Here is a 16,976-nt window from a genome sequence, read left to right as displayed (position 1 = left end):
GGATTTGCAACTGTGATCCATGTGTGTATGTGTTTCAGATTGGGTAGAGTGTTGTGTGCAAGGAACAGGAGCGCACAGCATTCCTACTGTGTACAGAAATGAGCCACTGATTGGAACAGGGCATGAGTACAGTTGAGTCCATGTCAGCAGTAACATTCGGTTTGCTTCCACTCTGCTATTTGAGGACGCATGCAGAGAGAGAGAGAGAGAAAAAAATAGCTTGAATCCTCAATGTTCTTTAATCTGAAGAAATCTAAACCTTTCAGTTGCCCTCAGCTTCTCACTATTCAAGAAACGGAGTGCTTAGCAACCAAATGCAAGATAACAATTTAAAATTCTGTCATTCTGCTGTTGTTGCAGGATTTTTCTGTTTGCTATTGCAAAGCCCACCTAAAGCATTGTTAGTAAAACTGTATCACTCCCAAACAGGCTAAATAGCAAACTGTAGCACAGAATGGCCAGTATGGGAGAAGATCAAAGACACTTTCTGTCTACGTGATTTGGGAACATCAGTTAGAACATCCCAGTAAAGGCTGACATTAAATAACTAACAGTTTGCTACCTTTTGAACAACCAAAATCTGACCAAGTGGAGATTTTAACCATGGTCTCTCTGAGTATTTCTAAAACAGGCATGGTTCTACACCTCAATAAGTAAAAACATGAGATCAGATCTCAATAAGTAAAAACGTGAGATTGGGGAGATAGGGTGGAATAAAAATAAAGTTTTATTAGTCTTATTAAAACCATAATTTTCTTGCTCACAGTTGGTAGCCTCAGGTAAAATAGTACAGTAGTCCTGAACAATATGGCTAGTTCCTTTAAAATCAGTTTGGGATCAGAGATGAACACTGGAAATAACCAAAAATTCTGAAAGAACTCACTGAAAACATTATAATTTTGACTTCTATACACATGAGCGACCTTATATTTTAAGGCTCAAAGGCACATGTAATTAGAGGTACATATGCAGTCAACTATTAAAGCATTTATTATTAATATTAACTGGATAGGTTTAATGTGTCCTCTTTTTAAAATGCTAATGATTATATAGAACCATTTCATACACTGAATAAAGTAGCAATTACTACAACCTCCGTACTATGCAGTTTCCTTTAACAGGACAGCAGAACATCAAGTACAGTAGAGTCTCACTTATCCAACATAAACGGGCCGGCAGAACGTTGGATAAGTGAATATGTTGGATAATAAGGAGGGATTAAGGAAAAACCTATTTAACATCAAATTAGGTTATGATTTTACAAATTAAGCACCAAAACATCATGTTATACAACAAATTTGACAGAAAAAGTAGTTCAATACGCAGTAATGCTATGTAGGAATTACTGTATTTACGGATTTAGCACCAAAATATCACGATGTATTGAAAACATTGACTACAAAAATGCGTTGGATAATCCAAAACATTGGATAAGTGAGTGTTGGATAAGTGAAACTCTACTGTATATGCGATATTAAAATCTATTTCAAAGGTGCCTCTTTTAATATGTTACACTTGGTATTTGAAACTGCCAATTCAGATGGAAGGAATGCACCCTCAAAAACATGAGTAGATTAACCCCATCATACTGTAATGTTTTTCTTGTCTTCAAATTTGAGTAAAAATGAATGGGCACCATTGCAGTCAATGTGCTTCTTTAAAAGAGAAGAAGGCAAATACTCAATTTATTCTTTGTCATAATAAGTCCCAAGCTATTACAAATATACTGAATTTTATTTTTCTCAAGAAACTAATATTTAGTGGCCCATTCTGTTTTATCATATTTCTGCCCATTTTTCCATGTAGATACTAAGCAACTTAGTCATTACTGACATTACAAAAGACAGATTATAAAATAATTATTGTTGCCCCTTTTTAGATGCAAAAATGGATAAGCAAACTTATTTGAAATTATGCTTTTTTGTTGATTCTACATTCTAGTATTTAGGCGCGAGAGGCAGTACCAGCACAGGTTCAGATGCCACCACCCCGCCTTCTCCGTCGCCTTGGGCTGGACAGTATCAAATTGCATGGGTTCCGCCACGTCTGCTACTAGAGGGGTATCAGAGGCATGCCACCAGGTTGCCCACTCTGCAGTTCCCCTCTGCAGCTGGCACCAATTTAAAATCATTCCATCCAGCTAAAGGCATAGGGTGATCAACTCCTCCAAAGAGGTAGTGGCTGGCGCCCAGGCGATCTCCTCCTGCAGCTCCAGATTTAATCCCGTGGCAAATTGACTCCATAGCACAGAATCCTTCCAATCGAATTGCTTGGACAGGACCATGAAATCAGCAATATATTGAGCCAACGGACCATTGTGCTGATGGAGCTGCCAAATCTTCCAGTCAGCCAGTTCACCCAAATCCAGACTTCCTCAAGTCAGTTTTATATTTTCCATTAATGTTGCCACTGTGCACAACACAGAAGACAGGGTCATCTTCAAACTAGATGCCTAAGGAAGTACAGGTTCAGAAAGCAAATTGAAAATAAATCCCACTTTAGAGTTTTCATCTGGAAAATCCATGGCCCGGGTTTATAGATAAAATTTACATTGGCAAATAAAGGAATTCATCAATCTGGCCTCTCCTGAGAACTCTTCAGGAAGAGCCAGCAGAGCCTTATGAGGCCTGGCAGCCACCCTGGTATGGCCTTGCTCATCCCGTACGGCCATGAGTTCAGAATGAAGTGATTAGATCTCCTGCTGCATCAAGTGGAACTTGTGAGCCCCCACAAAGACCTGCTGCCCTGGTTGCATAGCGGCTGCTGCATCCATAAGTCCCTGTGGTGGCTGCTGTGACATGATCTCAAAAAGGTGAAAAAGGTGGATGGTAAGGACAAATTGTTGCACCCCAGCCGTGGGACACCCTTTCACCCAGACACCATCCACAAAATCCCTAACCCTCTATGGTATTATTGTGACGTGGTGGAGGGATTTGATGTTCAGTAGACTTACTGTGAATAAAGTACCCAGGTTTCATCTATACATACCTAAAAAAAACATGTTCTCTCTAGAACTATTCTAGGTCCTCCTGGTGATTTTATGGTATGCTTTGACTAGAAGTTCCCATAGAGTAACCCTGGAGGACCTAGCAAATTCCTAAAGAGGATATTGTACAATAGATCATAGTTAAAATAGCTGCTACTTGCTAGATGGTTCTGTGCAAACTACCTCTCCATCATGTAATGTTGGCACATTTTTCACTAAGGAAGAAAAGAGAAAAGGGGAGATTTTGATGAAGCAACATCAAGTGAAGAAGATTTAGTATTGATTTGGATAATATTAAACGTAAGTGGCTGTGCTCTTAAAATGATTGCAGCAATGATTTCTGAACTCTCCAGTGACAAGTGCCTTGTTCACACCCTTAATGAAGATAATAACATCAGGCTTTTGTTTCTTTTAAAAATTAAATAAGATATAGTGTCAAAATTTCCAGGAACTGGGTATTTCAGCACCATGTCAGCATAACTTAGCACAATCACTATGGTAAATAAGTAATGCTGCCTATTGATTTTGGAGCAAACATAATTCCAAAACCAAATTGAATTTGGATTAGAAAATAAATGTTCTATTAAGCATTTCCACACCTTTAAATTAACATTAACAGATGGAAATAGGAACATCTGTTCTGCTAAAATATTCATTTATCTCAAAGTTATTTGATTTTAATTGAAACAGCACAATGAGTACAAAAACAGCACACTTTATAGTGGTCTTTAAAACTATCAGCTTTTGGCACAGAATCCAAGATGAGATATTATTGGCTTTTGTGGCACTTCATTTCTCAGAACTAGCAGACTTGAATTGGCATCTTCCTATAACTATTTCCCATAACTATATAACCCTCAAGGATCATAAAATCGTGTTCTTATTCCACTCCTGTTTCCTAGATGGCATCATCCATATGTGGTTGATTTTTCAGAGTCTGACTTGGTTAAAAATACATAAACCAAGCTATTGAGTGTTTTGTCCCTATATATTATGGTGGGCAGCTGCAGTGGATCTGGAGACCATTTTCCTGCCTCTGGGATCCTCTGAAAGCTATGCATATTGCCAAAAATTGGGGTGCGGATCAAAACTGGAGGTGGTTGAGCATCCCTTATCTGGAATTCTGAAATACAGAATAGTACAAAATCTGAAATTGTCTACACGGATTAATGAGATAGTGACACCTTTGCATTCTTATAGTTCGATGTTCTCACACATAATTATGTAAAACATTGCAGAAAATAACCTTCAGGCTACTATGTGTATAAAATGCATATGAAACATATATGATTTTCATGTTTAGACTTGGGGCCCACCTGTAAGGTATCTCATTATGTATATATATGCAAATACATGTATTAAAAAATCTGGGCAAAATCCAAAATACTTCTGGTCCCAAACATTGTGGATAAGGAATACTCAACCTGCCTTTCTTTATGTGAAACAGTATGTACATGGTAGGCTATTTATTGACTTTTGACACATGAGTTATAGTGACCATATTCTAAGGTTCTGTCAACCACATCGATTCAGAAGAGCTTTACTAGTGCCTTTCTTTAAGACTAGACAGAGTATGACTTGTCCAAGGTTATGCAGTGGGTTTCATGGCAGAGTTTGAACCCTGGTCTCCTAGACTCCTAGTGTTTACACTCATCCATTATGCATGGTGATACCAGTGACATCTTAATTCGTTAGCTAGAAAAGCAGACTGATCTTCTCTGTTATGCACATTTTCTGCATGTGGCATGTGTATAAATCAAATACTAGATTGGCACATGCACAGCCATATTGTGTGGATTTCCTTATAAGGGACAAAGACGTTTCTGTTTTTTTACTGTGCTCAAGATTGGTTAGGACATTGTATGAAGGGAACAGTTGTTCTGCAAGCACAACATCTCTATAGTTGTGTAGGAGAATCATTTTTAATTTGAACACGGTGTACCCATACAATATCTAGAACAGTTCCTGCCAGAAGGCCCATTCACAGTGGCCAGTAGTAGCAAGGAGTAATGGAAAGCATTATCTAAACAATCTGGGGGACCAAACTTTCCCTAACCTTGGTCTGTAGTTCTGGAGTTGTTCTTTCAAGATGACCAAAAGATTTGGAGCTAGGTTGCAATTGAATAAGTTTCCTATATTTATTACAATTTTTCAAAATTTGAATTATTTTGTACTACAGATGAACAAATAGGCATTTTGAATTAACTTGCATCTAGAAGTACGTAGTAGTTTGGTTTAATGGGAACAAAACAAAGATAAGCTTCAAGGGTGTTTCTCTGAAATTATAACATCACCAAATAACATGTCTTTTGCTTTTGAAGCCTGCTTTTTGCAAAGGAAGCATTTTATCTTTATGGGAAGTAAGAAAAGGCGTCATTGGGAAGGCCATTTAATGCTAATCGAGGTGATTAATTACAACATTCACACTGGCCTCCAACAGACAAGAGTTCTTTTCCCCACCCAGGATCTTCCACAGATATATAAACCTTCCTTGCTTAGTTTCTTCATATACCTCACAACCTCTGAGGATGCCTACCATAGATGTGGGCGAAATTCAGGAGAGAACACTTATGGAACATGGCCATACTGCCCGGAAAACACACAACAACCCCAAAGGCGCCATTTACCCTATAATATTTAACTGCTGTACTCGTCTCCTCTTTTTAGATTAAAATTACAGGCCCCTAGATTGCAAGTTTTGATATTTGTTTTCTTTTGATTGCTGCCTTTGGCTCCTTAGTGAACTTCAGCGGCAGCACTGTGGGTAACGTAAAGAAGTCTGTGGGCCTGAATATATTAAACACCACAGCATTCCTCAAAAATGAGAAAATTTGACCACAATTTCAAAATCTAAAACTTTCCACTAAGCCCTGCCTGAGTTGCATGCAAAAAAAAAAAAAAAACCTGTTAACGGCCTTCATTGTTTTCTTCTTCCATTCCTGTTTTAGTTCTGGTTAAAATATTACAGATAACATATAATGAAGTGGCACCCAAAACAATTATTTTATCAGATCTTCCCTTTATTATTCTATTGATCCCTGTGTGAATTGCACCACAGTGTGCAACTTAATACTGTACAGGATGTTTATTTTCTTCCATTTAGCCATATATAGGGCATAGCTCAGATATTAACCTTGGAGAGTGTTTAGATTCATTACCATTTGATCTATATATTTCAGTGACACTGGTGGATGGAAATAAACAGCTTGTACCATATTGAGTTACACAGGCAGCGTTTATATGAGGATTTAGGGGAGCCTGTGATGGATTAAGGGTTTGCAATGGATTCATTTCCACTAACACAGTTAAAATAACTATGTAATCATTATTTGTGCTTAGTTTGAGATTCATTTTCATAATTTACCAAGGGATTTGTCTGCATACATTCTGATGGTTAATGGTCCTCGATTGATTGAAGCGCCTTTTCGAGAAATTGCATGCACAAAATAGTAAAATTGCTTGTTAATGAGAAAGCAGTAAAATCAAATTGTACAAAAAAGATTTATGTGAAACAAATCAGTAAAACAGCATCTTTTGCTTTAACAAAGAGCCAGAGATAGAGTCAATCTATTCTGCAGAAGCTTTACCAGTGCTTGTATTACATGCTATTATAAATGTCTCATGTACTGTATATATTTGTTGCTATGAACTCAAACACTGCACAGAGAGACAGAGAGATCTGTAAAGATGCAAGATTACATTTCCCATTGCCACTTTTGCAGATAACAGCCCGTCGACAATGGAAACATATTTATGATGAATTAGGTGGTAACCCTGGAAGCACAAGTGCAGCCACATGTACTCGTAGACATTATGAAAGGTAAGATAATAAATGTGAAATGCTTGTTTAATAAAGGAGAAAAATTAATTTGGAAAGCTTTAAAAATCTTTTGTAAGGAGTTGGAGGCATGGGGTGGAGGGAAATTACTGACACACAATAAATATTCTATCACCAGTTCAGTTGTATAATATTGTCATTTAAATTGGGGGGCTGGGGGGGGGGAAACGACAAACAATTGTGTGTCTCATTCCTTACTACTTCATACCATCATTGTGCCAAAGCTTATGCAATACAAAAGCTGTAACAAATGAGCAAACTGGATGACAGTGTGAGGGTGGAAAAAAAAGAATAATAACTGGTTGGGCCATTTTTTTCCAAAGTCATTCCACATTTACAGGCACATCATGCAATGTATAGCTATCTTCAGATTAGTGGGAGGTAGCTAATGAAAGGCATGGGGTGGAGTGGGGACCGATTCCTTCTCTGCTCCTTCCACGTTCTTTCGTCTTCCTGCAGCTGACAACCATTTATCTTTCTAAGTGCAAGAGACTTGCTGTTTTATAAGCATTGATTTTGTACCCTGAGTTAATAATAGTTTCCAAAGCTTAGATATTCAACATACATTGGATAACATGATATGGTTGTGATGCTTCCTTAGAAGAATGTTGAAAAAATATGGCCATTAATAAAATATGTGTGCTTTCAAGCTCTGAAATGAGCAATATGATCTCACGCTCCAGATCACTAACTAGTTGCCTTTAGGGGCCAGGGAAGTGTTTGTTTATCACCATCTTACAGCATTGCATGCTTTTTGGTTTGGCTTTGTTTTGTTTTTGGAAATATACTGGGCATACTTTTCTTTTCTGAAGTGTTATCCAACAGCCACACTAAGAAGCCCAGTAGCATATTGTGTAGAAGACAATTATTGACTTTATATTCCAGAGATTGGTGGATGATCAGACAAAAATGCCATTTTTATCACGTATTAACATGACTAAAAATTGGGATCTACGATGTGATTATACAGAGGTAGATAGTCTGATAAGTAGCTTTTGAAATGTTCTTCACTGGGTATTTTATGATTTTTGTTTTAAAAAAGAAGACATAAGAACTTGTTTATTAAGACATATCTCTCCTTCCACCTAAATCCCAAAAAACATTTAAAAAGAATTACTTAGTCGCCATTCAAAAGTAGCATCCAAGTGGCTTTTGTCTTGTTTAATACAAGGAATTTTACTCATTTATGTCAAAAGTAAATCACTGCAGGTTAACATCATCCCTTACAATATGCTATTTCCAAGTCCTCATTACAACCTCACAAAGACAAAGCAGCTAATTAAGCACATTTAATGAAAAGCATACTTAAAGTGTAACATAACCCACAGGGGTCATCAGTTGTTTCATGTGGTTACGAAGAGGAGAAGGAAAGAGTTGCTTGGTCTGAGTGTGTTACCCCATCCCAAGGCTTTTAATGGGGTGTATCAGAATACTGTCAAGGAGAGAGGACATGTGGCAGCCATATCTGGAATCTCTTTCTCATCATTTGGAGGATAGAGGCTTCTGGTTCTGTTGTACTCCTTCTTAAGAGTGTTTAAGGATTTCAACGAGTCCCTGCATTTCAAGGCAAATCAAGACTGATCCATACCTCAATGTGTTTATTCTTTGGATTGTTAACTTCTTTGAATTCTGTGATATAACACTTAGAAAAGTGTGCTTTTTCAGGTTTACATATCATCCAAATGTCAGTAATGTTTTGGTGCAGATTTTTAAATCAATGCATAATACAAAAATAGAATGCAATGAAGTTATGAATTAACCCATATGCAACTGCCTGAATAGAGTATATGTCTGTTTCTACTTTTATGTTCTAAATGAGCTTCAGTCTGTTTTGAAAATTAGACATTTTCTTTGCAAGTACTAGTTCTCCAGTTTCTTGCTACCTCTGTAAATCTCCTTACGTTTTAGAAGCAATTCACCATTCCTAAAGTGGCAAATTTCACCTATCGTCAGCCCTCTGCGTCCACAGATTCTATATCCACAGATTCAGCTGTCCACAATTTGAAAATATTTTTAAACATTGCAAAAATCTTCTGCCAACCTAGTAGTTTGAAAACATGCAAATGTGAGTAGATCAATAGGTACCGCTCTGGCGGGAAGGTAATGGCACTCCATGCAGTCATGTCAGCCACATGACCTTGGAGGTGTCTTCAGACAACACCAGCTTTTCGGCTTAGAAATGGAGATGAGCACCAACTCCCAGAGTCAGACACAACTGGACTTAATGTCAGGGGAAAACCTTTACCTTTACCTTTATTACTATGATTGCATTAGAAGGAAACAATTATGTAACTCTTCAGGGCATCAGCCTTCAGGTTTGATCCTACCACCTTCAATACATTTATTTCTAGTAGTGGGACTAGGAAGGAGCTCCCCCTTAGATGGTGAAGATCTTCTACTTGTAAAATGAATGCAATAGCACAACGTTGCTTTATAACTAAGCTGGCATCCTCCTCATAGCTTGAACTACAGACCCCATCTACCTCAGCCATGCAGTCTGAAGATGATGGGATTAGTGTCCATGTGTGTGCAAGCGGGGCGGGGGGATATCAGTTTTTCAACAGATGATCTGATAATAAAATATACCATCTCCAATGTGTCTAAAAATCATCAAATTATACATTACCAAATTGCACATAAAAATCCAACTGCTTGTGTTACAGAAGCAGCATGTGCTCAATCTTTCCATAAAACAAAGGAAGGAAAAGGAAAAAAAGATTGAGCATGATCTGAAAGCATTGTAGGCATACTCATGTTTTTATTTGGTATGGCTCACTTCCAGTAAACATTTTCATTTTTAAAAACAAGGCAATGTTGCTGGTGGGTTTGCTAAGTGTTATTTTGGATATGCATTATAATTTTTCTGTTGCCTTATTAATGAGTACAATAATGCAAGCACAGGTTGCCTTGAATTGAATCAATGGATGTTTTTATTTAAAGCCTAGCAGGAATCGTACAATGTCCATGAATCCATTATTGTCGCTGTAGGGCTGACTGGTCTGAACCTGCCTCTCTGATTGGTTTAAATCAAATCAGTCCAAGCACTTCATAAAAATGTCTTTGTCAGCCCAGTTTTGCTTCCAAACCTATTCATCTCTGTCAGTTTTTAATATTAGTACCAGGCTCTTGGCCATAGTCCATTAGTACTGTACTTAATTGCTCGTGTTACAGATGATTACCAATATAAAAAGCATTAATGTTTCCCCATTGTGAAGCTGTTGCTATGTACATGACTCAACACATGCAAAGTGTACAAGTTGTTATTTTGATCATGAGGCTTTAATTTTTCACTGTAATTACCTTAGGTGGTTGCGTAAAATAAAAACAGCCTGTGCCAGATTTACGTAGACAGAGTGGCTCTAATGGGCCCTTCCCCCATCAGTTACACATATTGCCATTTCTGCACACCTCTCTTCTAGGATCCTATCAATAGGAATTGAGAAAACATTGGAAAATGATTGGTTTGTGTTGTCGAAGGCTTTCATGGCCAGAATCACAGGGTTGTTGTATGTCTTTCGGGCTGTGTGGCCATGTTCCAGAAGCATTCTCTCCTGACGTTTCGCCCACATCTATGGCAGGCATCCTCAGAGGTTGTGAGGTATACCCATACCTCACAACCTCTGAGGATGCCTGCCATAGATGTGGGCGAAACGTCAGGAGAGAATGCTTCTGGAACATGGCCACACAGCCCGAAAGACATACAACAACCCAAATGATTGGTTTTCTTCTCAATGTTCATTGCAAAAGAGACAATGAAAGAGATAATGATGTGTGTGTGTCTGTATGTATGTGTGTGCACGCGTGCTCCCCCCAGTTTTCACATCTGAATGTACAAGATATGTGATGGCCAACTTATTTCTCTATTGTGATGGTCGACTTTCATTGTGAGGCGTAATTCTTTATAATGAAGAGGATGTTGTGATTTCTGACAGATTTGAAAAAACAAAACAAGCAAAACAGCACAAGGAAATGCTTTGTGATGTACTTAAGAGTTCGGATTTCTTAAACGAAAGGTAATTTAAAAGGAAGCAGACAATGAGCTTTTCTATAAATTGTCAGCAGAGGAGGGATTTTTCCTCCTTCTCTGGTTGTTCATACTTTTTCTGACAAGTAAATCTGATGCCACCTGACATAAAGTATCAAGATGTATTATTGAGGATGCCAAATCACAAGAATGGTTTAGGAATGCTATTTGTACAACGTGCATGCACACACACACACACACATACACACACACACAGAGAACATGCACATATGGGATAGCTTCCCTTCCCTAATCCTGGGAAAATTAAAATGTGTGAAAGGAAAACCCACACACCCTTCAGTCTGTTGTGGATCTTGGCTAGAAAGGTTAACTTGTTTAGTGTCAGATTGGATACAGTGTTTAGAGGGAAGACTTTTCACATTCCTCTTTTCCTAAGTGAAAGAGTTAATATTCTTGGAGCTTTTCTTAAGACAGTCCCCATGAACATGCTACTTAAGATTGAAAAAGAAGAATATATTGCCAGTGTACCATGTGCATTGCCCCAAATTCTATTCCCACCGTGAGCCTTTCCCCCTTGAAGTTATAGGCAGATCTCCTGTATTCTATGTAAAAAATGCTGTAGCATTCATGTATCCCAATTTCAAACAACATTCATAAATTACTCCTGTCTGAAGACTTTTTGCCAAATAAGACATCTTGGATTACTTGTACAGTATACCAAATGTCTTCCTTCCATTTCTTATGGAAATACTCTAACCTCGTTGAGTCATTGACAGCAGTGTCAACACTGTTGAAGCAGTAAATTTGTAGCAGTAAATTAGGAATCTGGTACACATATAGTCTTTGATGTGTCATGTGCAAAATCCATGACACAGTATCAGCCAACACTTGAGCAAAGACGAAACTACTCACAAATGTAATGAACTGATAAGATGTGAAAGTTTCATCCTTAGAAGTTTGAAACAGCCCAAGCATAAAAGCTTAACAAGCCACATTTATAACAGAATAAACAGTATTAGACTGTTTTGTTATACCAGTTGGACACCACTTTAAAAGTCATGTTTTTATCCCATGAAATCCAGGGGTTGGGAGCTCTGTAAGATACTTAGGGCCTTTCTTCACTTCCCCAGAATCCAGAATATCAAGGCAGATAATCCATATTATCTGTTTTGAACTGAATTATCTGAGTCTACACTGCCATATAATCCAGTTCAAAGCAGATAATCTGAATTTTATACAGCTGTGTAGAAGGGGCATCAGTATTACCATGGTATCTTCTTGGACCATTTCGCTAGAATGGGACAGCGAGGCAATGTCTTGGAGTGGTTCCAGTCCTTACTGGAGGGCCATACCCAGAAGGTGGTGCTGGGGGACTCCTGTTCGAATCCCCAGCTGTTGCCCTGTGGGGTTCCTCGGGGTTCTGTTTTGTCCCTCATGCTGTTTAATATAGACATGATACCTCTGGGAAAAGTCATCCAGGGTTTTAGAGTTCGTACCTATAAGCAGATGACACCCAGCTCCACGACTCCTTTCCAACAAACGCCAAGGAAGTTGTCCTGACCCTAAACCAGGGCCTGTCATCAGTAATGAACTGGATGAAGGCAAACAAATGAAGCTTAATCCAGAAAAGACAGAGATACCCCTGGTTAGTTGGAAGGCAGACTAGGGAATAGGGATCCAGCCTGTGCTGGATCAGGTCACCCCCCCCCCCGAAGACTTAGGTTAGCAGATTGGGGGTCTTGCTGGATTCAACTTTGGAACTCCCTTCCCAGGGAAGCCAGAATGACCCCCTCCTTTCAATGGCAGGCTAAAACCTTCTTATTCAAACAGGCTTGAAGGTGGGTGAGATCTGTTGTCGTTTTTAATTTTGAATATATTTAATGGATTTTAACTGAATGTTTTAATACTGTTTGTGTTTAATTCTGTTTCAATATTTGTATATTTGTATATTTAAAATTGGATACGAATGCTTTTATGTCAAGCCGCTTTGAGTCTCTTTTGGGGAGATAAAGCAGAGTATAAAGATAACAACAACAACAACAACACCAACCACAACCTCCTGCTAGAAAGCTCTGTTCCACTCCTAATTAACACAAAATCCTATGCGATTGAGGCATACATGATAGTTAGTGACACTGAACTGATATAAATGTGTAATGTGGGCACAGCATTAGCTTCCTTTCAGACTAAGAAGACTTCCAGTGCCAGACAGAGGCTTATATGAGCTTACTGAGGCTTATATAACTATACAAACAGTAGTATCCTCAATACTAGATGCATACACAAACACATGCTTGCACACATCCACAAAGAGTATATGTATTTGTGAGTCTCAATAATCCAAATATTGTAGCTATATTGTATTTAGCACTACAGTATTAAGCGGGGGAGGGGATTTTTGATCCAATCCCAAGGTAGATTTGAAATCCTGGCAAAATAAGGCAATACTTATTTATATTGTCTGAATTTTTACAACAAACAGATAGAAAATGCAATATAAGAAGTATCATACAAACTTAATACTTTTACAATAGAGAGAACTTTAATTTGAGGTCTGAACCCTGTGCCACTTTAAATTACTAACTAATGTTATAGGACTGAATTTGAACTAAGCTGGATACCAAATGGCCATCCCAGGTTTAACAGAACTCTTTAAGCTGCTAAAGCCATATTGTTTGCTTTTCTTACCTTTTGTCTCCTCACCCCCTCTAGTGCCCATATGATATTCTGGCAAACATTTAGTCTGTCAATAGTTTCAACAAGAATAATTTTTATTGATATTTTCCTGTTTTACTTGAGCTTTTACCTTTCTCAACCTTTGGTCTTCCATGTGTTTTGGACTTCAAATCCCAGAAATCCTAGCCAGTTTACCAACTGTTAGGAATTGTGGAAGCTGAAATCCAAACCACCAAAGGTTGAGAACCAATAGGTTGTGACTGCAGTTTGTTGCAATTATATTTGAAAATATTTTACAATGAGTAGCTGGTGGTAAGTCACCTCTAAGAAAGCAGACACAAAACTTTGTGATGTAAATGGACCACAAAGACATTTAATTAATTAGGAGTAAGTTCATTAAACTCAACAAGACTCACTTCTTAGTAGGCATGCATAAGGTTGTGCTATTAGCATGTAATGCATATGAATTCCAGAGTTTGAATAGGTTTAGATGGGCATATGTTATTTTTCCTTCCATTATCTCATATGTCCTGCTGAAGTTTCTTCAGAGTACACTTTTCTTAAAAGTATGTGTAGAGAAGCCATGTTTGTGGAGTTTGTTTTTAAAAAACAAAGCCTTTAGACCTGAAATGCATACTTGCCAATGTTTAAAGTTGTCAATCCTGCCCTTCAGATTTCATTTTGAAGTTCCAATTTGTATTTTCAATTTGCCTCAGAATTCTAGACTTCTTGGTATCTTTTGATATCACTTGGCATACCACATAAACGAAATCTCATAAGCAGAAACTGTCAAATGATGTCAGATGCCAAATACTTTTACATGCCAGCTGTCAAATACTGTCAAACACCATTGGATAACAACTGTGAAGTACAATATTAAATACTATTGCATGCCAGCTATTAAATTCTGTCAAATGCTAAACACTATTGCATGCCAACTTAGAAAAACTGTCAAACACCGTCTGTCAGATTTGAAAATTTGAAATCAAATCTTACTTAAATATGATATACTGAAATCAAATGAAATCAAATAAAATATATAGTTGTCGAGTGTTATCAACCTAGCAGTATATTCAAAGAAAAATTGGTAAATATCAACAAATGAAGATTGTAGTGTAAAATTCTGAGGTGTATGTTTGGAAACAACTTTATTTCAGACACACATAAAAAAACCAATTAAAATCAACAATATACACGAATCTTTTACCAGATTCATCAGACCCAAATTCATATTGACTTCAGATTTTCTCTGTAGAGTTGCACAGGAGAATTTCCAAATATTTCACATTAACTTTATTCAAAATGTAATCTTAAGACTTTGGTGTTTGAGATGTTTTATTCTAGTTGCTTGTTAATGTCTTATCTGTCATTAACTTCTTTTCTATTATATTTTGTGTGTGTGTGTGTGTGTGTATAAACTTTGGAAACCCAACCTCTGCTTTGGCCATTCTTTGCAGGATAATGAAGACATTCTTGACTTGGCCACAGTGGTCCATGCCTTAGTTACATATAGAATGGATTACTGCAATGCACTCCACATGGGGCTGCCTTTGAAGACGGCTCAGAAATTGTAATTGGTGCAAAGATTGGCAGCCAGGTTACTAACTGGGGCTAGCTATAGGGAGCGTACCATGCCCCTATTGAAGCAGCTCAACTGGCTACCAATAAGTTTCCGGTCCCAATTAAAGTACAAGTTATTACCTACAAAGCCCTACATGGTCCTGGTCCAGCCTATCTCCCCTTATGAACCGGTGCGGGCTCTAAGATCTGCTGAGGAGGCCCTCCTCTCAGTCCCACCTCTGTCTCAAGCACAGTTGGTGGGGACGAGGGAGAGGGCCTTCTCAGTAGTGTCCCCCCGGCTTTGGAACACCCTCCCCAGGGAACTTAGGCAAGCCCCCCATAAAGGAGGGTAGCCTAGAAGACCCAGTTAATAACAAATAGATGTCCCAAATAATAAAAGATAACGGCCACCGATTAGTGAAAATGCAGCCACCACTGTGTGGAGAGACACCTTTAGATTATAAAAGTGCTCAACAACCCAATAGCTCAGAGGAAGCCTTTTACTTTATTCGGTGTTAAAATGGTAGTGCAATTGTGCTGAGGGAGTCTATAGACGACAGAGGCTTTGATGTAAAAAGAACAATATCAAGTTTATTCAGGCACAAGCTTTGTGGTTACAAAAGATGTTTCACTTAGAGGTATTCTTATTAACAGTTACAATACTAGAATGAGATGAATCAAACTCTCTAAAGTATCACTAATTTTACTTAAATAATAATAATAATAATAATAATAATAATAATAATAATAAAAAACTTTATTTATATACCGCCCTATCTCCCGGATGGGACTCAGGGTGGTTTACAGTCATAAAAGTAACACAAACATTACATAACAACATAATACACATTATTAAACAAAGTAAAATAATACAATTATAACAATAAATCACACTTACATGACCAGATCAAGGGGACGGGAACCATAAACCCAATATATTAAAATGTATCATTTTAGGCTAGGGAAATCTTGTGCAATATATTCAGGCTCAGAAATCGGCGGTAGTCCAATGTAATTACTCAAAAACCTGCCGACACCACAAGGTCTTCAGTTCCTTACGGAAATTGGATAATGTAGGGGATTGCCTGATCTCTTTTGGCAGTGCATTCCAGAGCCGGGGGGCCACTGCCGAGAAGGCTCGTTCCCTCGTCCCCACCAGCCGCACTTGAGACGGTGGTGGGAGCACGAGAAGAGCCTCCCAGGAAGATCTCAAGGTCTGCACTGGCTCATAGGAGGAGATGCGATCACGGAGATAGGTAGGGCCTGAGCCGTATAGGGCTTTATAGGTCAAAACCTGCAGTTAAAACTTCTTCCTCTGCTCCTTTTAAAGTGTTACTTCAATGGATCTCTATGAGTCCAGCTGGGATTGGTTCCCAAAGTCTGAAACTTGGACTATCCAGTGACTTCAAACCACAGTCACCCCCGTGATATACTATCACAGATTCTCTGTGCCTTTCCAGGACACAGACTACATTAAATAAGTCACCAAACTTATTTAAAACCGACTCAAAATGAACAATTGAGTCTCCTTGATCCCATCAACCTGGAATCAATCTTCCCTGTGCCTCATCAGAGCACAGACTGAGGCTTCACTTTTAAAAACCTCTTCACTTCTCCTCCCCTTGGCAGATGGCTCCACCCACATCTTCATGGCAACTGCCTCAGAAGAGAGCCACTAAATGGCTGCGGCCATCTCACACCTACCTAACCAAACCACAAGCACATAGTTAAACACAACAAACATGAATACAAAACTCATACTTCATTACACCCCCACACTACAGCATTTTCAGAAAGAGTTAAAAATGTAGTTTTTCCAGCAGGCCTTTGATAACATTGAAAGAAGTAGCTAGACTGATTGCCAATAGCTTTAGCACTTTATTGTCTACATTTTGGTTAATATACAGCTGGGATGCTAAATTGATTGTATG

At 38.3% G+C, this 16,976-nt stretch overlaps 1 protein-coding gene across 4 annotated transcripts in view; it reads left to right on the top strand.

Moving 5' to 3' along the window:
- The window catches only part of arid5b (AT-rich interaction domain 5B), a 356,167-nt gene that overhangs the window by 314,372 nt on the left and 24,819 nt on the right, over nucleotides 1–16,976 (top strand). For all 4 annotated transcript variants that reach the window (XM_062975777.1, XM_062975778.1, XM_062975776.1 and 1 more), the window contains one exon: nucleotides 6,709–6,806. In XM_062975777.1, coding sequence (XP_062831847.1) covers nucleotides 6,709–6,806 — 98 coding nt within the window. The remainder of the gene's footprint in view (nucleotides 1–6,708; nucleotides 6,807–16,976) is intronic.

The sequence above is a fragment of the Anolis carolinensis genome, chromosome 3 (genome assembly GCF_035594765.1).
Source record: "Anolis carolinensis isolate JA03-04 chromosome 3, rAnoCar3.1.pri, whole genome shotgun sequence".
Lineage (NCBI taxonomy): Eukaryota > Metazoa > Chordata > Lepidosauria > Squamata > Dactyloidae > Anolis > Anolis carolinensis.
Note: the sequence above shows the minus strand (reverse complement) of the source record. Positions and strands in the feature narration are given on the sequence as shown.